The sequence below is a fragment of the Vanacampus margaritifer genome, chromosome 11 (genome assembly GCF_051991255.1).
Source record: "Vanacampus margaritifer isolate UIUO_Vmar chromosome 11, RoL_Vmar_1.0, whole genome shotgun sequence".
NCBI classification, from domain to species: domain Eukaryota; kingdom Metazoa; phylum Chordata; class Actinopteri; order Syngnathiformes; family Syngnathidae; genus Vanacampus; species Vanacampus margaritifer.
In genome coordinates, this window is record NC_135442.1 from 20502561 (window position 1) to 20528091 (window position 25531).

At 39.5% G+C, this 25531-nt stretch overlaps 1 protein-coding gene across 6 annotated transcripts in view; it reads right to left on the reverse strand.

Annotated features, from left to right (window-relative positions):
• Window positions 1-1055: 1055 nt before the first annotated feature.
• Window positions 1056-25531, reverse strand: part of LOC144060326 (protein mono-ADP-ribosyltransferase PARP4-like) — a 54591-nt gene continuing 30115 nt past the window's right edge. For 4 of the 6 annotated variants that reach the window (XM_077579746.1, XM_077579745.1, XM_077579747.1 and 1 more), the window contains 26 exons: window positions 25399-25497; window positions 25071-25254; window positions 23105-23246; window positions 22398-22543; window positions 22166-22297; window positions 20490-20576; window positions 20244-20408; window positions 20073-20119; window positions 18084-18165; window positions 17712-17849; window positions 17431-17620; window positions 15937-16064; window positions 14764-14951; window positions 14352-14451; window positions 14066-14236; window positions 11581-11661; window positions 11420-11500; window positions 10131-10226; window positions 9899-10045; window positions 9774-9821; window positions 9495-9659; window positions 7050-8092; window positions 5854-5947; window positions 5618-5717; window positions 2016-2145; window positions 1056-1799 (listed from right to left, as the gene is read on the reverse strand). In XM_077579746.1, the coding sequence (XP_077435872.1) occupies window positions 1580-1799; window positions 2016-2145; window positions 5618-5717; window positions 5854-5947; window positions 7050-8092; window positions 9495-9659; window positions 9774-9821; window positions 9899-10045; window positions 10131-10226; window positions 11420-11500; window positions 11581-11661; window positions 14066-14236; window positions 14352-14451; window positions 14764-14951; window positions 15937-16064; window positions 17431-17620; window positions 17712-17849; window positions 18084-18165; window positions 20073-20119; window positions 20244-20408; window positions 20490-20576; window positions 22166-22297; window positions 22398-22543; window positions 23105-23246; window positions 25071-25254; window positions 25399-25497 (4204 nt within the window). In that variant the 3' untranslated portion in view covers window positions 1056-1579. The remainder of the gene's footprint in view (window positions 1800-2015; window positions 2146-5617; window positions 5718-5853; window positions 5948-7049; window positions 8093-9494; window positions 9660-9773; window positions 9822-9898; window positions 10046-10130; window positions 10227-11419; window positions 11501-11580; window positions 11662-14065; window positions 14237-14351; window positions 14452-14763; window positions 14952-15936; window positions 16065-17430; window positions 17621-17711; window positions 17850-18083; window positions 18166-20072; window positions 20120-20243; window positions 20409-20489; window positions 20577-22165; window positions 22298-22397; window positions 22544-23104; window positions 23247-25070; window positions 25255-25398; window positions 25498-25531) is intronic. The other 2 variants (XM_077579748.1, XR_013295900.1) reach the window with 2 other exon arrangements.

Genomic DNA, 25531 nt, shown 5'->3' on the forward strand with positions numbered 1-25531 from the left:
GGAAAAGTTGGTATGGAGTGGTATGTCCAGGGTCCCATGAAGCAGTTTCTTCCCAAATGGACACTCCTGGAAAACCCCACCATCATTCTCCCTTCCATATGCTCCAATGTCTAATAGTTGAAAAATTATTGTCGCATGCTTTCCATCGATGCAACCCAAACAATTTGGCAGTTCGTGATGCGAGCAATTGAAGAGTGACTGCAAGCCTTTCTTCCAATCTTACAGGGCAAACGTGAATACCTGCGTGATTAATGTAAGGTCGAATACGACTCAATAAGTCATCAAATCTCTCGGCAGACATCCGGAAATACAGAAAATGTACTTCTTCGTCAATTCCACGCATTGGTCTCATGCAAGCAAAATTTAAAATGACAGTCTACACTACAGTACATGTATTTGCATACAGGCAGATAATGTGGGACAATGTGCTTATTCTTCCATTCAAAACTAATGCGAGCATATCTTGAACAAAAAAGTGTTAAGAACAAAAAGCTTTTTACACCAGGTGTCACCTCAAAAAATAATTGGGTTTGAAAAAAGTTGAGGTCACTGTAACATTGGGCTCAGTTTGAACATTTAATGCAGTGATTCTTTTTGAGTATCACACTTTGACAAGCACTGTTGCAGAGGTTGCTTTTTCAGGTGTTTTGTTTTTGTTTGGGTCGTCGTCTTTGGTAAAACCCGTCCAGAGATTGAACCCATGACTTCGCAGCCTTAGCGGAGACTTTACCACGAGGTCACTGAGCTGGTGGATGTGTCCGCTAGCAGGCTAGCTTCTACTGCTCATGGATGAACATTGACGTATTATGTTACCGGAGCTATTGGCTTTTTAAAATATCTCGAATATTCATGCTATGGCCAAGACGCGGCAGCTTTCAGTAATTTCCATAACAAAATACGGACAACCCATAAGAGTTAGCACATTTGATTAAAGGATTTCTCTTAAACAGTGATAATATACAGAATGTGAAGTTTCATTTTGATCCACTGCGGAACAAAAATGCTTTTGTCCTAAGCAGGCAGAACTTCTGAAACAATTATGACAGAGAAAAGGATTGTCTATTTTTTGCTTTTATTATCTCTTGCAGCAAAAAAAAAAGAAAAACAGTGTATAAAATCAGTATGAAATCAGCTTTAACCCTCAAATGAGCCCTCAATAATTCATGCTATAATCTGTCAATTTTCTGTTTCTGAATTTCCAATATTTTTACCAAGATATTGATCCATTAAAAAAATCATTATATTCTCATAATATTTGGTGCTATATAAGGTGGAGGAAATAACAGGAAAACAAAAAACTCACATCCAACTACCCCCACCCCCCTCCCCCCGAAAAAAAAGAAATGCTAGATGAAATTATATGGCTAGTCAGTGGAATATTTTGGTGCTTAAAAATGCACCAAAATTCTTTTAATTCTCTTTGATTCTATGTATCTTTTTTAAAAAAAAATTTTTTATAATAAACTTCAACCTGCATTGACAACTTTAAGCAAGCACACTCAGCATCTTATTTGGAGAACAGCGTGAGTGAGATCATGACAACAGGTGCTAAATATTTTAAAAAGTGTCAAAGTAATAATCAGTGGACAACCATAGGGGCGAGGGTGGCGCACATGTTCCTCCTCAGCTCCAGGCCGGCAAGAGGCGAGAAGTCGGAGAGGCGGTCGTAGCCCAACAGTTGGCGGGTGGCCGACTCCCACGTGAAACCGAACTCCAGGCGGCTGCAGATGCACGGGTACTGCCGGTCCGCCCGACGGACCCAATCAACCGCCTTCTTAACCATCAGCCAGCGGGCCGGCCTGTTTTGCGCCAAACCACGACAAAAAAACACAATGGGTGTAAAAGACATACTCCATGTCGCACCGCTTTTAAATAACATTTCAAGGTGATGTTACAGAACTGGGCTGAGAGGTTCTAGCAAATGACCCGCTTGTTGATTGAGCTGAGGGAAAGCTCCAATGGGAATAGCAAGCTGTATTGTACTGTATTTGTGATGATCACAGGGTGAGCTTCACCTGACGGGAGCATCCTCCAGACAGAAGAGCGTGCGCAGCAATGCGCCTTCTGGAAGCTTCTCCAACCGCATTAGCTGCAGGACCAAAAGAGTCGCCAGGAGCCTCAGAATGTCAGCACGGGCTTTTACGCCTTTATCACAACACAAGCAGAGAAAACAACAAAACATGAGGTCATACAAAGGATGAAACATCATTTTAAAAACATGGGATAAATTATTTTTATTTTTGAAACAAATTCTCAAATTCTTTAAGAAATGCTGATTAACTCTTTCACTGCCACTGACGTTAAAAGACGTCAAGTAAAAACCTACGGAGGGCCGCCATTGACGTTAAAAGACGTCATCCAATTAGTATATATTTTTTTGAAACGGGTGGAGGGAAGCTTTGCCGAGCTGTGTTGAAAGTTTTGAGCAGGTCTAGTGAGCCTAATGACTATTTTTGGCCCCTAGAGGGCAGCAATGACTCTCTTTTGACAAGATTGGGTAGGCGTCAGCAGAAGACGTGAGGCGGGTCTAGAGTGTTGAGGGGACCATGGCTGAAGAAGCCATAATGGCGACCGCTTGGAAGCAGCTCACGGTCGAGCCGTTTTTTTCAAAGACATCGACCAATGATAAAGAGCACATTGATGACGACGATGATCATCATCGATGATGATGGTGACTCCGTGGTTGGAAGCATTGACGCGGCAGTAGAATACGTTAAGCGAGCTAGATGGCCGAGGAGGAGGCGGACAATGGCGACCGGGCAAGCAGCTCACAGTTGGGAGCATCGACCAACGCTAAAGAGCACATTGATGACGACGATGATCATCATCGATGATGATGATGGTGACTCCGAGGTTGGAAGCGCTGACGCGGCGGCTATGACGATGTTATAAAGGCTCACGGGCTAGCGATGCTGACACCGGAAAACACGGAGCACAACCGAGCTCTTCTGCACAGGCGGACGTTCAATCGGACGACGAAGAGCGCCCCGAGTCCAATGCATATTCATCGGAGTTATATTTATTATTATTATATTTATTCCCCGGAAAAAAAGGCCGTCAAGAAAGTGTAACGTCTGCACGCGAAACGGACAAAGTGAAAGTAAAATCTGTTGTGCAAGTCCTGCTCCCTCTCCTTGCACACAGGGGAGCGTTATAAAAAGAAAAACTGTATTTGAAACATCCACATAATTGTAAGTAGTACCACAGTTGCACACATTTGTAAATAGTTTGCGAAATTGTTTTGTCAAATTGTTACACTGTTGAATGGAAATAAATGTATTTTGCAAACTAAAAACACTTTTTCATTGTTGGTGAAAGCGTTTTACAGAAGTAAAGCACTATTTAGGTGTTTGTGGCATCATTCATGGACAAAAAGAAGTGTACAATTCACTAGAGTGCATGAAATAACATCGTTTCACAAAAAGCTCTTTTTCTCCGCTTTTTGTTTCAAAACAGAGAATTTCGGTGAAAGTAACCATTTTCTATTGTTGATTACTGAAGAGAATAAGGTAGAAACAAACTTTTTTTTCTGATGAAAGATGAGAGTCCAATCTTTCATTTGGTAGTATGTGTGTTTCCATAGTCCAAACACAACATTTTCTGTGGACCTTAAAAGATCAGTCAAAATGCTTAAATCGGCTGGCACTGGGGACAACCCGTTTCTGAAAATGTCTGGCAGTGAAAGAGTTAACATTCAGAAATGGAAGGAAAAAATCCAGGTAAAAAAAATAAATAAATATATATATATAAACCACACGATTCTGCAAATCTGCGGGTGCCGAACTGCAAACCTGCAGGGGTCAACTGTAGTTATAAGTTAGATTTTCACCTCTCACCAGTAGATGACAGTCTTCGTTACGCTTACACCGGGTCTTATACTGCCCATACTACAAGGCGAGTAAGTCCAATAACGGAACACCGCATGTTTCTGCTCGACCTTCAGCTGCCGCCCAGCTCATATCGCACTCAACCCTGATGGCCTGTCTCACAGGTGGTGAGCCCATGTGAAGATAATCATTATCTAACTAGACTAAGTACAATTTCTGCAGAAATTGCGTAGGAATGCTGGAAGCTGAATGATTATGAAAGAAATTGAAAGATAAATCAAGTAAAAACGACACATTTTTAATTGTAGTTAAATGACAAATGGATATAAATGAACTGCAATTTGTCTAAAGTGGGATTTCCTCATTTCAGAGAAATTATAATCCATTTCCTGATATGATTGTCAGTTGGTATCGAACCATCAAATGTACTAAAATGTGGTCCAAGTGGGGTTTGAACCCAGATTCTCCGTGGTGGGAGGCAATTGCTCTAAGCACTGAACAATCTTGACTTGTTCAAATTGATGGCTAATGCCGTATTTATTTTGAAAAGGGCCATCTGAAGCTGAAAGCTAACATGCATTTAATCATTTTAGTGAAATTATAATGTATTTCCTGATATGATAGCCAGTTGGTATTGAACCATCGACTGTACTAAAATGTGGTGCAAGGACTCAAACCCGCGACCACCTGGTTACTGGACAATGCACTTTACCAACTGCGCCACTGAACAGTATCAGACTGGTGCTTCCAGCATTCACACAAGTAAATCATATAACACTTTTACTAGAATTAATGAGAACGTTCATTAAATTTAATATAGTTTGCTACTTCAATTGTTTCTTCTCTGGGTGTCTTCAGTAGAGTTACTCTGAAGTTTGAACACTTCCAAATATCATTCTAGTATAACGAATCTTTGCCTTATTGCTAGTTAGCTTGTCTAAGCTAATAAAAGCACAGCCATGAATCTACTGTATTACTGTGTTGCATGCTAAGCTACTCAAGTGAAGTTGCACAAAGGTTGTTAAAGCTCTTCTTTTTAGTCAAATGTTTTTTAGCCTATACAAAAAAGGAAACTAATTGGTTGTTTGTTAAGTGAAATGTATGAAGTAAAAATATAGTTTAGTTCTGAATACACAGTTATTTAATATTTTCAGTAGGATGCTTGAATACTGAAATGTTTGATAACTGTCATACTGTTGTATTTTTCATTGTCTAATTTGTTAAATTGATTTTAATTATTTTTAAAACTGTATTAATCAGTTGATTTTGTTTCACTTTTAGTATTTGCCTCGTTTCAGATCCTGGGGATTTTTATTTTCATTTTTCCCTGTCTGTGCGGCCCAGTACGAAATGGACCGCAGACCGGTAGTTGGAGAGACAAAAATAAGATACAGGCACAGATTCCATAGACTTACAAGTTCATAGGATGCAAGAATCATACAGGTGTTAAGGAGCTCTCACTTGATCAACATTTTTTGGTCAAAATAGCATTTGTTTATTGAGAGAAATACCCCCCCATCCCTTCACATTCTATTTTATTTTATGTTTACTGTTGTGTGTAGCCATTTGGAACACTGCTTTTGAGTAATTTAGCAAAACCCCAAAAATATTATGTTGGTGTTGACCAATAAAATACGAGGCAAATGAACAAAATCGGAATAATAGAACACGGTGTGCACTATTCATTTTGTAATATGTACACTATTGGTAAAACATTGCAATAAATAATGTAAAGACAGTATTCTATCACGTTATTTTGAGTAAATCGTCGGGGAGGAAGTGGATCTCACCGAGGGAGCGGATGCCTTTACATTCAAGGAACATGGTAAAGATGTCAAGATCAATGTTGATGCACTTTCCCAGTTGTGCACTCAACTCCCAGGAGCCGTCCTGCAACACAAAATGAGCTAGTTCACGGGGGCGTGGCTTAAAACGTTTTTGTGCTGCAAATGATCTCAAGCCATTGTGCGCTAATGAGATGACCAATAGGTGTGCAGCATCAGACATCGTTATTATTTTGATTTACCGAAGTTTGCATCTGGAAGATCTGTGGCCATTTCAAATCGTGGGCGTCAAAGCTATCCACGTTCATGCTTTGGTAATACACTGCCTCGTCAAACCTGCAAGATGTAATTATTAAACTATGCAATTAACATACACACAATTTCAAGTTTAACTAATGTGCTTACATTTTTAACATTTAAAATATGTGAAATGCGAATGCAAATTTGCCATTCGATTAGCAGCCTGACATTATAAAACACATCTTTAATCCTTGGCATCGATCTTCCTTTAACTAATTTGCTCCAAAAACACGTATAAATACGTTCTCTTTTAAATATGACCATGCTCCCCAAAATGTATTTTTAGATATTTGTTTTTTTGTTTAGTTTTTTATGCTAGAGCATACAGAAGGCTTTGATACAGCATCTGACCTGAAGAGGTGGCTTAAAGGAATGGTAGTTATTACATAAAACGGCCAGCAGGTGGAAGCAGAGTATAAGAGATCAGCCAGGGCCATGTTGCAACAAGCTCTTTTTGCCATTGTTTTTGCCAGGAATGTGAATAATGTCAAAACTTAGCTAAATTCTAATGCTAACTGCTGCAAAACAGAAACAGATAGAAAAATCGATTAACCCTTTGTTTTGGTAGGTTTCATGTTTTTATAGCAAAAGAACACAATATTTTGTGGGCCTTGCAAAATCTGTCAAAATCCAGTAAAAAAGGGGGTTGCTTCAGTGAAAATGGCTGGGAGTGAATACGTTTTTTAACAGTATAAAGTGGGAGGAAGCCCTTTCTTAACTTTCTGCATAAATTGTTATAAATAATAATATAAATTGTTGTAAAATGTTATTTTCCCTATTTTGTAGCGCATAATGTTAACATTTACAGGATATGGGAGGAAAGAATAAGTGAATTCTTGCCATTAATAAATGGTTTTGCCTCTTAGCAGCAATAAACTCAACCAAACGTTTCTAGTAGTTGCTGGCTGCCATGCTAATAAAGCGCTGGGGGAAACACTGAGGGCGGAGGTTTACTGCATTTAAGTACAATGAGAGGATAATGAGATGTGACAAACAATGCTAACATGCTTATGTTCCTTGTCATACAAACACCCTCATGAAGGTTTTTCATGAAACTTGAGAGGTTTGATTAAAACCATTCATCAATCATTCAAAAAATCTTCGTAATCACGAGCTGCCTTTTTTTTTCTTTATATACCTTTTTTGTCCCTCTCTTGTCTCTTCTTCCTTTTCTGCCAGATCGGGCCCCCCAAAGGTCGTTGTGTGTCTTGGAGGTTCATCTTGGAATCTGGATGTTTTCTTCTTCCTTCCTTCCTTGAAAGGTGCAAATTTCAGCACTCTCTTTGTGGGTAGCAGATCACAAGTACCTCCAATAGAGTGGCCCATAGAAACAGGTGCCAGTTTTGCTGGGAGTTGCGGGCTACCATAAGTGTCGTCACTGGATGCAGCTTCACTCAGCGAACGTGTTGAACTTCCAAAAAGTGTGCCCTGCATCTGGGTTGAGGCTGAGTTGGCCATACTAATCATAGGCGGCCGGGCTGGTCTGGCACGTTGTCTGGAAGATAGATTTAAAGCCAACTCTTCATCATTATCAACCAATTCCTCTGCCTCTTCGGGTTTACTGTGTAGACGTTTAAGTAAACACGTCTGTAGTGGGCTGAACATTACTGGAGGTTCGCTTGTATTCCGATCTTCAACAAGTGGAGCAGCATGAGGAGTTATACGACGTGAGCTTGAAAACGCCCACAGAACAGGAGAAGAACGGGGAACTTTAGCTGAATCAAACTCCATTTTGCACTTATAGCGTCGTTGATGGGGTGATGAGCCATAAGCAAAGATGCTGTTTACATCTATTGGAGGAGGAGGAGCACCGTATGGTACGCTGCCAGGTGTAGGCAATGGTGGAAGAGGACGAGATTGTCGACGGCCAACAGATGCAGGTGGAGGAGGAGCAAATGATGGGCTACCAGGTGGAGGTGGTAGTGGAGGAGAAAAAGATCGAAGTGGATGGGTGTCAAATAAAAGATGACCATCAGGTGGAGGTGGAGGTGGAGGAGCATCAAGAGTTTTAGGAAGTGAGGCTGAAAACCCACGGCCAACATCAAGAGAATGGGGAACTTTAATGTCCGTCTTTCCAAGTTGTGCACCACGCTCCAATAAGGGCTGTCTTGGGGACCACAACTCACTGCTAAGAGTATGGCGCTTTACTCTCCATGTAAGGGATGACCATAGACTGGAACCCTATAAAAACAAAACAAAACAAAACAATCAAACTGTGAGGGCAGAGAGATGAGCCATGGGTCAATACTGGGACATTTCAGTGGAACCTAGTCCATAACTGAGAAACTGCACAAAACAAGCAGACACAAGGATCTTACAATATAATGATGACCGTACTGTAGAAAACAATAGGGCTGGACGATTATGGGAAAAATAATAATCACGATTATTTTTGATTGAGATTGAAATCAAGATTATTTAAACGATTATTCATTCATTTAAAAAAATTATATATTTTTCAACTAAAACTCAACTACAAAACTATGATCATAGCCTTACGCTCATTCATCCCTTCACGCTGAACACTTTATTCTTAAACACTATTCTTTTTGTCAAGTATAACATAACCAAATATCATATCAAATTCAACCTCTTGCATTTTCATTCTTAATTTTCAAAGTTAAGCATTACCTTACCCTCTAATCATATTTATTTTATCTTATGTTATTTATTTTCACGTCTGGGGACTTAGTTGGTTAACCTGAGACCTCCTCAGGGATTGTATTTTGTGCTATGTCATGTGTGTTGGTATGACCAAACAAAAAACAAAACAAAAACAAGTTTAGATAAATTTATATCCTTGAATTTTAGGAAAATAAAATTCTGTTGATCCCTAAACTCAGCTTTAAATATGACTTAAAAGGACAGCGAGAAATAAAGTAAAATTTAAATACTGTATACCAAAACAGTAATTGCAAAAGATACTGGTTATTCCTGCACATTTTGGCCTCTTAGGGGCAGTGTGGTGCAGTGGATCCATGGCGTACTGTACACACTTACTATGAGAACAGAAGTTGAGATTGAATTCTATTCCAATAACTCGTTTTTTACAAATTGGGGATAATTTGTGCGTTTGAGCAGTGTTATCTTACCTGTGAGTCTGTGTTTCCACAGCATTTGTGTGTGAATATACACTATTTGATGGACTATTACTCCCGAAGTTGATGCTAACTTTTCATTAGCATTTGAATGGGATCCGCCGTGCTCTTTAGCATTAGCGCTAGGCTAGCGATGTTTTAAAAACGAAGCATATTTTATATTTAAAAACACACTGTTTGTAATTCTACCTATCGTGTGTTAAGTTTTACCGTTAAATCCAGCTGGGTGTCATTAAATAGTTAAAGGACGTTTAGGGACACTGATTCTGATAGCTTGATACAAGCTACATGGTGCATTCAGGGTCTTTTCACAACGTAGGGAACTTGTAAACGCGCCACGACGTTCTGCACATTAATCGTTTTTCTTCAAACAATACGTTGTAATGATCGAGAGAAGTCAAAATAGAAATCACAATAAAATTTCGGCTAATCGTCCAGCCCTAGGTAAAAATAACAACCAAGATGATGTGATATACAAGACACACTTCGTCCTCAGGCATGCTGCACAAAGTGTCCCTATCCTGCTTCTCTTCTTCTGCGTCCGTCATCGGAGATGTCAAGTTGCTGTCGGTGAGAATGTCCACATCTTCATCATCCGTGAAGCCATCCTCTGCTTCAAAAATATTTAGTCCTGACATATTTGAGAAGTGCTAGACGGATTAATAGTCAGTGAAAAGAAAAACAAAACAAAACAAAGAAAAGGTATTTGGTATTTGACTACACAGATGATAAATAAAGAAGAAAATGGGGGCAGAGAGACGAACCATGTCGCAATAATCGCCACTGCGAGATAAGCCTCGTCCACAAATTGCCTGCACGAAACAACAGACAAACATACTGTCGGAAAAATCAACAACCAAAAAGATGTGTGGCGCACATGATAACATACGCCAAGAATATCAGAAATTTCGTCTATATCCTCTTTTTCTACGTCGCTCTGAGAAGATGTCCAGTTGATGTAGGGGAGCATGTCCACATCTTCTTCCGCCAACAACTTGGGGATGTCCGTGAAGTCGTCCTCTGCTTGACCCGGCTTCTGAAAGGTCAAAAAGACTTTTGTCTTGACATATTGGAGAGGTGAAAGGTGAACTGGTCAAAGTGACAGGAAAAACAAAACAAACCCTTTCTTCAATGGCCACAAAGCTGGTGAACTGAGACAGGATAGAGAACTCTTTGCTTAAGTCAATGATAAAGGACTTCAACTGGCTTTTTTTCCCCTGAGGACACAGAGATACAATTTGTTTAAAAAAAGAAGAAGTTTTTTTTTGGACAGAAATGCAAAATATAGGGTGGAGCTGCGAGTGAACGAGTTAAAAAAAAACAAGTTAAAAAAAACGAGTTTAAAAAAACGGCATCATGGTCTAAACCAGGGATGGGCAAACTTTTTGACTTGCGGGCCACAATGGGTTTGAAATTTTGACAGATGGGCCGGACCAGGAGCATTTGGACCTCATAGCACAGTAAACACACACAGATAAATGTACAACCCGATTTACTTATAGTGTGCACTCAGGACTGCGTTTTTCAAATGTGCAAAATCCACTTATTTAAAACAGCTTTTCCAATAGCTTCATTTTTATTGTTTTAGCTCAACTTTTGCTGTGTTTTTATGCTTTGTAAAGTGACCTTGGGTGTTCTGAGAGGTGCTGTTTTTAAATGAAATGTATTATTATTATTATGATTATTATAAAATAGCCCTATTGGCGCTACCTATTGGTGAAACGCAGGCAGTGCAGGGCCAAAATGAAATTAATGATTCTGAATTTTTTTCTAGCCTTATTGGATAAGTTCGGCGGGCCGGATTGAAAAGCATTACGGGCCGTATTTGGCCCGCGGGCCGGGGTTTGCCCATGTCTGATCTAAACCATAGGTGTCAAACTCCGGTTCTCGAGGGCCCTAGTCCTGCAGGTTTTGGATGTTTCCGTTTACCAACACAGCTGATATATGACCAGCTCATCAGCAACCTCTGCATATGCTTGATTGGAATCAGCTTGTGTTGGAAAAGGGAAACCTCCAAAACCTGAAGGACTACAGCCCTCGAGGACCGGAGTTTGACACCTATGGTACTCTAAACGATACTCAACTCAACTTTATTTATAAAGCACTTTAAAACAACCATTGACACGAACGGGAAAGGTGTGATGCGGTCTGATGAGTCCACATTTCCAACTGTTTAGGAATAAGAATTTGGATTCTTAGCACAAAGTTCAAAAGCCAGCATCTGTGGGCCTCTATGGGGGTTTGCCACCATAAATATTGAAAGGTATGTAAAGGTTTTAGAATCTTTATCAGGGATATCCCTGGTCATTTCAGAAAGATACAAGCCTCATTCTGCACGAGCTACAAGAGCGTGGCTTCGCAGTTAAAGAGCACTTAGACTGGCCTATTAGTTTGTAGATTTGTATGATACCTCATGCTCAGCTTCATTGGAATCCAGAGTTCCGTCTTCATAGTCTCTGATGAGCGCTCTCGCTGTCAGCTTGTGAAGAAACTGTATATAGCACATTTACCAACCACATCATCATGAAAATAACAACCTATGTTACTTTACAAAGGGTCACATCCTCTTACCGTGCCCCTCGTCTTTTGCAGTTCACTGGTGGACACCATGGTTCTTAGCTCCTGGCCGCTCAGGTTTCCGAGCAGGCTGGCCTACAACAGGCAAACAAACTCAGATCAGTAATTAAACCAAATCGACTTCTGAAAATGCCGTACTACCTCAGCTACATGAGCATCTAAACTTACTTTATGCCTTTTAATTGAATGTATGTTTTGTTTGGTGATGCCACCCTAGAAGGGTACCAGTGATAGCAAAGAGCAAAAAATGCCGGGTGAGTCTTGACTGGCAGAGACACACACAACGCAGAGAGAAGCACACTGGCGTACTGGTCAAACCTGGACAGCAATTATATCGAACACTGCTTCCATAGACTGACGTTGTATGCTCTGTGCCCAACAAAATGGACGAACTAGCAGACTCGGCTTAGTGAACGCATCCCCGAACAGATGCCAGAACTGCCCAGCTTCCAATTTCATCAAGGGGATCGAGGGAAAACAAAAGGTGGTGGAATATGCTTCTACGTAAACAAAGGTTGGTTTATGGATCGATGTCACAATAAACAATGTAGTCCAGATTCAGTGTCACTGTTTATGAACTAAAAGCAATTCTACTCATCACATGAGGTTTTCTCCTTTATCCTTTTCTGTTGTTTTCATTCCACCTCAGGCTCACAAAACTTTGATTGAATTGGATTGAAACAAAATCACCCGTCTTTATTATTCTTGGCAAGTCAACAAACCTCAACCATAAACTTCTGTCCAACAGAAAGACCACTGCTATAGCACACTAAAAAAACTTTGAGCTCATCTGAGTCAGTTTAATCCACTTAATACAAACATACAGGCAAAAACACAAAGCTGGTCTGTAAAGCCATCATCAACTACAAGTGATTACAGTGGAATATGACAATGCCCTGGATGATAACCTAGATCTGTTCCACTGAAGATTTCAAAAGGACCTTTTCACACACCACACACACCAATTCTCACCTCCAATGACCTTCATCACACTTCTGGCAGCCATCATGACATTTCTGACTTCCTGCTGGCCTTAACCATTCATGAACAGAGTGTCAGGGTGAAATATGTAAAAAAGACTCCTGGCCCTGATGGCGTCTCTCCCTCCTGCCTGAAAGTCTGCACTGATCAGCTGGCTCAAGTATTCACTCAGATCTTCTTCCTCTGGAACTGCTATTGTCAAAATCCACAAGAAACCTCCAATTTCTGAATTGAAAGACTTCGAGGCCTGTCACTCTTACATCTGTAGTCCGAAAGTCCTTTGAATGCCTCGTTTTGGGCCACCTGAAGAGTGTAACAGGACTCCTACTGGATCCCCTGCAGTTGGATGACCAATGATGCAGTAACACACATCTCCTCTGCGATGATGACCCTGTTTGTGGGTTTCAGCTCCACGTTCATCCCTTAACTTCTCTCCTACAAGCTTCCCTAACTCAGCGTTACACCCGACATCTGCCATTGGAGCAGATAGCAGGTGAGGCTGGGGGAAACCACCTCATCTACACACCGCACCATCATGCACAAAAATGTGTCATTTCTCAGATGCTCTTCTCTAAGACAAACGACTGCACATCAACGCACGCAGCTGTCAAACTTCTGAAGTTTGCAGATGACACCATAGTCATTAGTTGGGATAGATATCAAAGTCTGTACTTTTTTGGGAGCTGCGGGTGCAAGCCCGGCCACCAGGGGCGCTCTTTCAGACTTTGCTCCAGAGAGGGGCTCTGGTGACCAGGGACCAGATGAGGGAAAATGTAGTTCCAAGTTGTTGTTTTCTTATAGGGGTTCAAATGTGATTTCCATTTTGGCAACTCCCTTTTTGACGCTGTCACAAGAATTATGCTTGCAGCTTGATATGATGATTTATGTGCATTTTTGTTTCTTATATCAGATTTGTTTAACATTTCTCTTCAAAGTCCTTATGCTTCTTTTCATAATGCTGTTTCAAAATTGGGAGGGAGAATGAAATACAAAAATCTTTTAGTCCACTTTGAACTGGTGACTTTAACGGTACATTTTTCTTTTGGCAGCCAACACTCCATTTTCATATAATAAAAGCTGGCAAAGTGTCAGTGAAAGTGAAAAATTGTAGCAGTGAACTCAGTGACCCAGTAACATGCTCCTGTGTGTATCATTGGCATGGAGACAAATCTCGGTAGACATGTGCTGACCAAACCAAAACACATTTTGTAATTCGGGCCAACCTCGTGGGCCACCAGCCTTAAATGCACAGTGCATGGGTTCGTCAATGGCGCACTGTGGCTTATGGCAATACTACTACTCTGAGAATGACCAATCTAGTCTGATTTCGGAAAGAGCCAGAATAGTGAGTGGGCCACAAATAGGCAGCCGGCGGGCTTGTATGAAGTGAAAGTAGCTTGTCTGCTGTAGTACTAAAGTTTTGTCTGTTTTAAAAAAGCTTGGCCAATAAAGTTGATTGTGATTCTGAACATGTTCAAATCACTGAACTACGTCATACCTGTGTGCAGTGTGGCACAAAGCCATAGACCAACGTGTGGCAGTCGTTGAAGAGCGCATGGAGCTGCTTGGGGGCCTGCACGGGAGTGGGTGCCGACGGGTTGAACTGTTGCCACTTCACTGACACAGAACTGCAGCCGGGAGACGCCATGCGCCTCACCTGACATTCCGCCTGCGACCGAGACAGGACACGAGACATTCAAGGTTTGTTTCCATAGCAACTGCCAACAGTCCAAATGTTAAAGGCAAATCGGAAGACAAATATGTGTCACGTTTATTTTCCTCACCTTCTCTGCCCATTTGTGCTTGTTTTTAACATCAAAAAATTCATAGGCTCCGCTCCCTGCCTCGGCAAGTGCTCTCAGCATGTGCCGATTGGCTGTAGAACTGAAAATAAAAATACAATAGATAACCCACTGGAAATAGACAACCCACAATTCTAATCTCTTTAGTCTTGATAAATATAAAAGGAGCTGTTTTAATGTTTTTCTTTCATGTTCAATTACAATTGGCCACCTTTTGTCCAGTCAACTGGGATATGGTCCAGTTTTGGCAATCACATGATCACGTGATTTTGATCAAGAAGCAATAAATAGTTCAGCCCCAATCCAAAGTGCACCTGTATTTTATCCATAAACCAGTAGTAAACAAATCATGTGATTTGAGTGTAATCTGCAACCCACTTGACCCTTGTCTGACCTGATGCCACAGATGAAGAGGCGGCTGTGCTCAACATTATCCCTGAGCAGCTGCAAAGTGACATCGGCGTTCTGAAGGTGGCCGTCGGACAGTAGGAAAAGATTGCGGATGCCTTTGGATGGAGGCAGCAGAGAGAGCGCCTGCAGGGGCCGCCAAAGCTCAGTGCTGCCCCCCACTGGTGAGATGGACTGATAGGACAGATAGCAAGAGGGCATATTTTTCACATTTTTAGGGCCAGAGCAGCAACTTAATGTTTTTGTAGAAATTCTTATTATTTAATATTCTTCTCCGCAAACAATTGCATTTTTGAGGAACTAAACATGAATGAAAACTCACCAAACTGCACACACATAGCGCCTGGCGAAAACTTTTATATTTGAAAGAAAAAAAAAAGACCTGTCATGAACATCAATATTTTATAGATTCCTGTGCAATGGCTCAATAGCGTCTAAAGTTTTTTAACAAAGCATTCCCAATTGTGTTTCATGTAGATTTGTAAAAATTGGGAGGCGTAGCTATCAACCTCAGACCTACAAAAAAAAACAAACAAAAAAAAGAGTCTTGTAGCCATATTTTAAACACAACAGGAAATCAGCCGTTTTGAATTCATTTTGGGAATGGTGCACCATTTTGGGCTTTTTACAGGTCACATTTTAATGAATACTAATGAAACTTTTCTTAAATCATTTATATAAATAGTCAGGACCAGGGTTATTATAGTTTTGGAATTTTTCATTTTAGTTAGTTTTGAATTCGTTTTGAGTTTTGTTTTTAAATTTAATTAGTTTTGATTAGTTTTCAAGGTGGTACTGTTAGTTTTTATTAGTTTTAGTTATTTCATACATGCTTATTTTTAGGTTAGTTTTAGTTTAAAAAAAAAGTGTATTACTTGTGCACAATATTTAAAAAACACCAAGGGAGCAACGTCATCTATTGGCTGCTGCTAGATGACGTCACCTTTGTATGACACACTTTCAAACAAGACTACAACAAAGAACATTTTTACAAAAATTAATTATAGTTAGTTTTAGAAACATAAAATGGAGTCTCAGTTAGTTTTTGTTGTTTAAAAAGCATTTTTGTTTTTATTTTATTTCGTTACCGAAATTGTTTTTTGAATTTTAGTTTTTTCGTTAGTTTTAGTTAACTAAAATAACCTTGGTCAGGACTGACCTGCTGCGACCCTTGTGAGGATAAGCGGTTCAGATAATGGCTGGCTGGATGGATGACTTGTATGAAGCTCTCAGCAGCTGGTCGAGCGGTGTCAAGTGGCTGCGCTTTCAGGAAAGCTTGTGTATAATCTGACAATACAACACAACAAAATCTAATGAAAAAACAAACAAACCATCATTTAAAGCTACTACAAGTCATTGCTATGCCATTACATCACTTGAAGATACATGGCTGAAAAATGCACACACAGTCGTCTTAAAGCCCCCAATTATTTTATAATGTTATGATCATTCAGGTCAAATATTATTTCCATCTTATGATTATGGAAATCCACATACCATACAAACAACAATATCCCTGTTTACAAGCAATGCACTTGCATTACTGTACCGCTAATACAAATAGATACATACAACAATACAGATTTACTCTCCAACACCTAAGATTAGCCACTTACAATACTGTAGCATTATCATGTATTAAAAAATACAGTTTTGAACATGTATCCACAGACATAAACAATGACACAGACTTGAAAGGTCAACTGTACTTGTGTAAATCATACTTTAAAAGACGACATCCACCGAAACTCTACTGAACATATGAAATGGTGAGGTTCATTAGATGACAGCAAGGAATGAAGATTCGTCAATACGTAGTTTAAAAATACCATGTGCGCAGGTTTGACCAGCAGATGGAGCATTATTGCAGTGTGGCAAATGCCTCGAGGCAGTGAATCATTTCAGGGCAATTTTAGGGCAAACCACGCCCAAACGGCCAAGGTCTGTCAAACTCGTATCCGCTCCATTGAAATTCATTGAAAATTCCATTCACAAATTTTTTTGTCAGCTTCAATAAAAACCAAACCAAACAAAGTTCCAACAAGCAACAAGCAAAATAGTGAAGCGATGTACCCATAGATTGTGTAAATTGGACATGAGGAATCCACAAAATGGAGCGACGTCTTCAATGGATTACACAGTGTTGACGGCCTCACCCCAATTAGCTAAATGTCTCCAAGATAAACACGCATTCCTATGTTTGCTCCAAGGTAAGAAAGACCCTGTAAAGTATTTATCTAAAAAGTAAACAATAAAATTTTATGATGGCAATGATCTGACTAGTGTTAGGGATTCGATTGTGGTATATTCTTGTGGTTTTATCTTACATCCATGTAATCGCATCCAACTGACTTTTAGTAATGGCTCCCGATTTAAGATGTGGCCTGTAGGGCAATGCTCCAGTAGCTAATGTGTGTCACTGTTTTACAACCACATATTTTAATTGGAAGTTTTTTTTATTGGCTACTGGATTATTTGTTATATGCTATGCTAGCTTTCATCTGAATATTTGTTATATTATTTGATGTGTTTTCAAAGTTAAATTGCTTTTGTGTTAAAAGACTATGGAATGTTTTTTTTTTTCAAAAGCTTGACAGAATGACCAGCGCTAAGGGATCAGTCACAAAAAAATTAAAACAAATGCGGTACTGACCTGTGCTAAACAAGATGATGTTGATTTTAAGGTCACCCTTCAGTGTTCTGATGACATGCTGGGCAATCCTCTGGGCCGAGAGTAAAGGCTCTCCCCGCATGGACTCAGACGTGTCCAGCAAAATGACAACTTCATCGGATCCAGAAGTGGGCTTGATGTCAAAATTAGGGTAGAAAACTAGCATGCAGGCCTGTGGGATCGACAATCAGGTCATTAAAAAAATAATAATTCTTGGACTGAAGCTGCATGAAGGCTGACAGACAGACACCAAACTGTCAGACCTGGCTGTCCTTGTCAGGGTGTTCCTCCACCCACATCCGAGGCAGATGTACCTCCAACAGAGTGATTGACAGCTGGAATCCTTCTGGAGCCATGACCTGCCCTGGCAGCACACTCACTACTGCCTTGCAGTCGGTTCTCTGCGGGATAACACTCAGTGTATATTAAATGTATTAATATCGTGATCAGAGAGAGCAAAATTATCAGCACTGTCACGGCATCGTGATAATGTGTGATGTTGAAAGGCATATTACTGATCATACATTTTTATGTGAACTAAAATATGAAAACTGTCCTGAAAAGTACAAAAACTAATTTAAATAGTAGTTTGTGACGATGCAATAATAATACATGAAAGTAATAATGTAACCAACCTTCATCTTGACTTTGTGCGTAATGCATTGCACGCTGCTGATCTCACACGGCATCTCAATGGACATGTCCAGGCTGAACTCTCTGAGGGGACCGATGATTTATTATCACACACACTTAAAGATAAGTGCATATTGTATCAGCCAGATTTTTCTGATGCACCGTCACATGCCAAAACAGCTGCTATTTTATAGCTAATCAGACAGCGATTTCCTGATCACACAGCACAACGGTGAATCAAACAACATAGGAGCGAAGCAAGTTATGTGCATGTTTAAGATTTAAAAACGTCATTTTAATGCCACTTAAATCACTTACAGCATATATTATTCACAAAATATAACCACTAAAATAGGGCAATATGGCCTCTTACATTTTCTTCATTTTTTCCCTCAATTCTAAATTATGCACTTACATTTTCGCAATGTTTAAAAATAGGGATGTTCGTATTTGTCAGACAGATACCAGTACGAGTAGTCAACTCTTGAGTAATCACCGATACAAATAGAAAGTACTGACTAACACTAACACTTTTGATACATAAAATTCCCACCCTCCCCAAAAAAACAATAACAAATAATTTTAAACAAAGACCTAAACATCCCAATATAGCATTTTCCTTTAAAATTGCATGAAATTAATTGAATTTTTCTATTCTTCTAATTGTTTTTCTTTTCTTGAAATTAAGCTGGTTATCGGCCCAATACCGATACCTGGTAACAATACGTGCCCCACTATTTAAAAAGTTAGTGGGGGGTACCGTACATAATATCAGCACCTGTTTTTAGCCTATTATGAACCCGTCATTCATCAAATGCTAAGATGTAACGTAATCATTATGCATATATATATATATATATATATATATTGTTGACAGTCTTCTACCCAGATTTAGTTATAACTGTTTTGATTTAGTTATAACTGTTTAGATTTAGTCATAACTGTTTTAATTTCCTCAGTAGAGCTGGGTGAGTGTTTAAATGATGTTTGGGGGAGCTTCCTCTATTCCCACACCAATGGGCCATTTGTCTGGGTTGAAGAAAATGTGTTAATATGATTCCTTTGAAAGTCTTATCTTATGCTAGGTGATGTCCGGGCTTAGACCTACTATATTTCCACATCAAAAGGCCATCTGTCAATGTGTATTGAATGCTGTAGAAGTCTGTCTTGGCTGGGGACATATGGTGCCTGGGGGGGGAGAAAGGGGCTTGGGGGAAAAGGAGGCGTTGTAATACTTTTTCAAGATAGTATAAGAATGATATGAGTCCGCTGAGGGGACACACTAGCAAGAGGAACTGCAGCCATTTGTCTGTAAACTTGTTTGTGTCCAGAATATTCTGTAAAATAAATCCTTCGAAGGACCTGTTCACCGATCTCCAGTCTGTATCTCTCTACCCGAACAACAACGAACACGCGGAAGACAAAGAGTGTCATTCCAACAATATATATATATATATATATATATATATATATACAGTATATATATATATTGTTTTTTTAATCTATGTATATTGTTGGTCAGTCTGCAAGTGTGTGTGTGTGTGTGTGTGTGTGTGTGTGTGTGTTATTTATTTATTTATTTTCACAAATTATTGACCATTTAAAGTGCTGATGGTGTAATGTTAATTGTTGAACGTTTTTGGGGTCTTCTGAAAACTGAGTATTTTGGAGTTACAAAGTTTCAGTTTGGCGCCAGAGATGTGTATTTTTTGTACTTATTCGTATTGGCTACATTTATTGTGCTTTGTTATACCATGCTCACTGCAGCCTTAGTAACATTGCAGATGAGAATCTGTTATAAACTGCCTAACCTGGATAAATAAAGTTGAAATAAATAAATAAATAAATCAATTAAAATCACCATCACAACCGAATTAAAGCATACTTTTTTTGTTTTTAAATGTTTGGTGTGGATGGATTGAGAAAAATTAAAAACAAAAAGTGATTTCCAGTTTTGTGGTGACTTGTGGAACATTTACTTTCACGCAAACCTTGTATTTGCTGCGTCATCCGTTACACACACTTTATCCACGGTCACCTGTTGAAAGCACAAAAACATGAGCGCTTGCCTGAATGTGAATTTCTTTATACTTTATTGTTCCTAAAATTACAATAAAAATGCCTTGTAGTTTCTCTTTGAATCCTAGCCAGGTCGGTCTCACCTGCGTAGTCTGGTTGAGCGCTGCCCTTTCCTGCCACGGTGCAACACTACCAGGCAGGGCAAAGAAAACACTCCCGTCCTTGACGATGAGCTCGGACACAAAGGTCACTTTAATGAGCACGCTGGCTCCTGCTGGCAGGTTGCCCACGCTGATGGTGAAAACGTCCTGCAAGCAAGGGTTAGAGGCCGCACTGCATGTGACATCAGCTCTATTGACGACTTGTGTGCGCATGTGTGGCTTGCTTACTGGGGCGTCCTGGTCCATGAGGTAAGCTCCATGGCCCTTCTTTACAGCCTGCTTGTACTGCTTACGGGCCTCCTCTTTCTCCTTCACCTGACAAAGACATGCATGGAAAAGATCAGACAAGCGACTGAATTCTGAATTACTGCCTATTGCTGACTGTTTTGACTATCTTTTCTGTTCTGTTCATATAAAGTCTTAAACAGAGAATTTGTTCATCAAAAATATTTTAAATATGTGTGATTTTTGTGTGTTTCACTCGTTTGCCTTTTTCTCATATTTTTTCTGTAGCTAGATTGTCACGTAAAATGGCAGCATACCTCACAAAAGGTAAATGGATAAACTGCGCTGTTCTTTTTTGGGGGGGTTGGGTTCTTTAACATTTTAAAAGAAGGATCAGTCTCAATACGCAAACATGAGCAGTTTAGAAAAATAACACCAAAAGTTGGGTGAAATAAGAAAAAAGATTCCGGCTTTACCATTTGTACCTATTCCAGCATGTGTATGTATGACAATAAAGGATGCGGGCTTAAAAAAGAGCAAAAAAGTCTGAGCTGTTTTTGTTGTTCAAATAATCAATCCATTATTTATCAATTATTTATGCTGCTTGTCCTCATTTGGGTGGCGGGGAAATGCAGTCTCAGCTGATTATATTTATAAAATAAACAACCATTCACACTTCTACTTAACATGCACATTTTTGGAATATGGGAGGAAAATTCAATATCAGCAGAAAACCAACTCTTCATAGAGATATGGCCGATCTCCTGACTGTGTGACATGCTAACCACTACTCCCACGTGCAGCGTTTTATTAACATTTAAGCCATTACATTAACAAAATGCGACCAAATTACATACTATTAGCCAAATGTATATAAACATCAATGAAATGTGGTCATCATTAGGTTTATAATAAACTAGATAAGTTCTTGTACTTCTTCCTACGACTCCCTTTGAACATGTACATTCTAACTTTACTAATAATTATTTTCCTTTTTAACTTTTCCTTTCTTTTTTTCACTTTTCTTATTGCATTTATATGTTCAATAAACCAAACCAAACCAAACTTGAAAGCAATATTTGGTTTATAAAATTTTCATTCTTTTTCTTTTTGCCTATTTTCATTTTGTATTATTTTTTGGCTATTGCAACTTTTGGGCTATTGCTTTTGCTATTAAATCTTCTGTCTTAAATGTAAAGCTATTTTTGTCATTCTTATTAAGTTTTCCACTTAGACCATTTAGTGAATGAATATGAATATAAATGATCACTGTCATTAAAACGACCCCATAGTGTATTTAAGTTCACCAGCAATTAGTAACGAGTCCGAACCATCTTATAAAGATAGCTAAACTTATCTAGGTCAATTACAAAAGCCCAAGTCCATTAAATAAAGCTGCTGTAAAAATATCATGTTTAGTTTAGTGCCTTTTTTTTTTTTTTTTTTGCAATTTGGTTACTCAAATAAGGTCTTTGTCCGTAGCGCTGAACTGAATTAAGACTGGACTGTCGGTATAACATTAAGGCAGTTAGAAACCTAGATGAGTTTTTCGCAACGTCGACTTAAAGAGGCTCCTGTCCCCCTTTAACACTGCATTACTGCGGAAGAGGGCAACAAGGAGATTTAACCCTTTAAACAGAGAGACGGCTCAGGTAAGCGGATTTGACAAGATACTGTACCTGTCCCACCACATGTTTTCCATTAATGAAGGCTTCAAAGCCACACACGGCTGCGTATTCGTCCAAAGGGAAGACATACTTGGCTTCAATGGGCACATTGCTCTGATTGGTGTACTTTTGGAATATGATGACCTACAAAAAGATAACATGATAAAATAAATGACTGTCTTCCAATGATGGTGCAATGTGAAGACATATAACCAAAGTCACTTAATGTGAAAAATGCTCCTACATGAGAGAGCAAATCCATCAACTTGCACTTCACGTGTACAGCCTGCAGGGGAAGCTGTTGCCCTGAGTTGTCCAGCAGTCCTGCAGTTACGTTGTCCAACGGGTTCTTTATGCTTCCAAGGTCATCATCATCATCAGGAAGGACCGCTTAGAAGAAGATACACACACGCACACACAATATCATGATGTCATTATCTCCCCTCCTGAGTGTTATAGGCATTGCCATCATATTTAAATAATACTGTACATCTATTTTTCTCCACAAAGATCAAATTGTTTTACAAAAAGAGTGGTTCTAATCCATTGCACTTATCTATAATGATAAATACTTTTCATGCAGCTAGCTGTCATGCATACACACCGTGGGAATGGCAGGATTGTCCATTAAGTCTTGTATCAGTTTGGGAGTTGTTACTGTACTAAAAACTTAGCTCAGCTATTTTGCCAACTGATCCTGAGAGAAAACTCTTGGTGAAGGAACTTTTAGTGCCAATTAGGAGCGATGCTACAATAGGAAGCTTTGTGAACACGGCCCCTGAGCTTCAGCTACGAATGGCATCTTGTGGAGATGAGACCTTATGATACACGTTTTTAAAGAGAATACAATTAAGTCTGACCTAGCGTTGACTCCTCAAATGAAAAAATAAAATATCAACGTGACTTCTTTGTTCAGCATAACCAAGCATGCGAGTGCTGTGCAGTGCTCACATTTGTCAGTAGGGGGCAGACAAGACTCAGCCGAGATATCTACAGGTGGGCTGAACGCCTTCACTTGGTCTCCATCCACGCTGAACCGGACAACATATTTCAGTTTGACCTGGTCCGGACTGTACACCACGTACTCATCACCCTGGAGCATGGAGTGGAACAGAATTAGCTACAGCCATATTTGAACCGTAACCTTTCTTTCTAAGTGAAATTAGATCAAGGTGTCTTTGTAAAAACACAGGAAGGTGCAACCAGATCAGTTAAGCTACATTAATTATTGAGGAAACTAATATTTATCCATCCATTTTCTGGGCGAGAGGCGGGGTTCAGCCTAAGCTGATTGCCAGTCAATCAAGGGGCATATAGAGAAACAACCATTCACAAACACATTCACACTTACGGACAATTTATTGTAACCTAAGCCTAAACCCCACCTTCATAGTGTGGCATTTTATGTAAACATTTGCTTTAAAAGCCAAACTAAAACATTTGAATCATTGCTCAATCACTTCATTGAACACATTAATATTATTATCATATCGAATGCTGTAAGAATTGGGCATTTGCGCTGTTCTGGGAGTGAACAAAGTAGACATGCTTGCCAGCAAATTGAGCGGCTCCTCTCATTCCATTTACAGGAGAGGCACACTGTCTACATGGAGGAAGCATAAACTGACTTGCTAGAGTCCACGCAGGCGATCGAGATGTGCAATATGTTTTATAAGGAACTGCAAGAAGATCTCCACTTGATGATGTAAAGCTGGCCGCTGTTAAGTGTCCCGAGAGTGTCCATGTGTGAGAACATCGTCCCCCACACCTATAACTGTGCCGCAGGAGTGGTTTTAAAAAATACAGTGAAACCTCTAGTTCCAAAAGTAATTGGTTCCATTGACACGTTTATAACCTGAAACGTTCATAAAGCAAGGTAATTTTTTTTCCATTGAAATGAATAGACAAAATGGAATCAATATAAATAAAATGCAATATCGAAATAAGTGCACACACACTATTAAAAAGTAATAAAACATTTCTAAAAAAGGACTAATTTATTGCTCGTTAAATTTAAAAGTAACCTCGACTATAATGACAAGTTTGCTCCATATGATTTATTTGGTTACCAACATAACTATGAGATTCATTCTTCAAAAATCATTTCCGGTTTAATACATTTTGTACATACGCCGCTATTGTTGTTTACGAGTATAAAGAAAGTGAGGTAGCGTTCCTAAAGAAACAAAATGCGATTGGGAGAGTCACCCTCCCCCATGCTGTGCTCTTGTCACTGACTAGACATATTTAAGAGACTTTGATCGTCCCTTTAGGAGCGCAACAGAGTAGTCACGGTAGTCCGTGCCACAAAAATACTAAGTGAATAGAGGTCATTTTTCAAAGAAAATGTCGTGAATAACTGGAATTGTTTGTTAAACTAAGATTTTAAATTATTATATTAAATGCTGACTTGATATAGATATTGATATTAAATATGATAGTAATAATACTAATGTGTTAAATGAATTGATTACTATAATGATTTAGAAGGTTTGATGCATCCTTAGCTATCCAATGCTACTGGACCAAAACTGATCAACAAGAGAACAAGTCAACGTTATGATCAACAAAGACTATTGGGAAGACAAACTTTTGCATCAATCAAAAACTTGATAATCCACGCCTAGATATGTGAGGAATTACCACTTTGATTATCTGCATCCTATTGTATTCTGGGAACGGGAATTAATAAGCTTCGGCTTTATTACGTCAGCAGTTTTCTTTTTGGGTATAATTGTATGTGAAAAGTGAATGCTGTAAATTAAACTTCACCAAGCAGATGCTAATGTAAATGCAATTAAAATACAAGATCTTTAACACACAAATCTGCTTGTACATTAATAATATTGTATCAATACCATTGATTAACACCCTGAACTTAACTATTTAGTCACACGGACAAAATTGAGAGCCCTACCTCAAACTCTGAGTGAGCGGTGGCTGTGCGATGGACAGCATGCACACTGTTGTGCCCCTCAGGGGCCCGAGTCAGAGTGGGGTCACTCTGGTGAAGCTCCAGGCAACGCCCCAGGGCTACGTCACAAACCAGCAGCAGCCGAGAGCCGTCCGTGACACTGGGTCTAGAGTACTTTTGGCAGATGCTGTATGGAAGGTAGAGGGGGATATGCGCAGTGAAGATGGTTTGTGTGGGTGAAAAGGTAAAACAGTGCACAGCGGTCGAGTGCAGAAAGATAAGTGTGCGAGGATATTCAATGTTTAAAAGCGTGTTCTTAATGCATACTAACCTCATGCTATCGCTGAAGTATATGCCACTTCCAAGACTGCCAGCATCTGTACGTTCAATCCCATGATGTTCCACTCCAACACAAGGTAGCAGTAAACCACTAAGAAGAGAGTCAAATACATCGATTGTTGGGT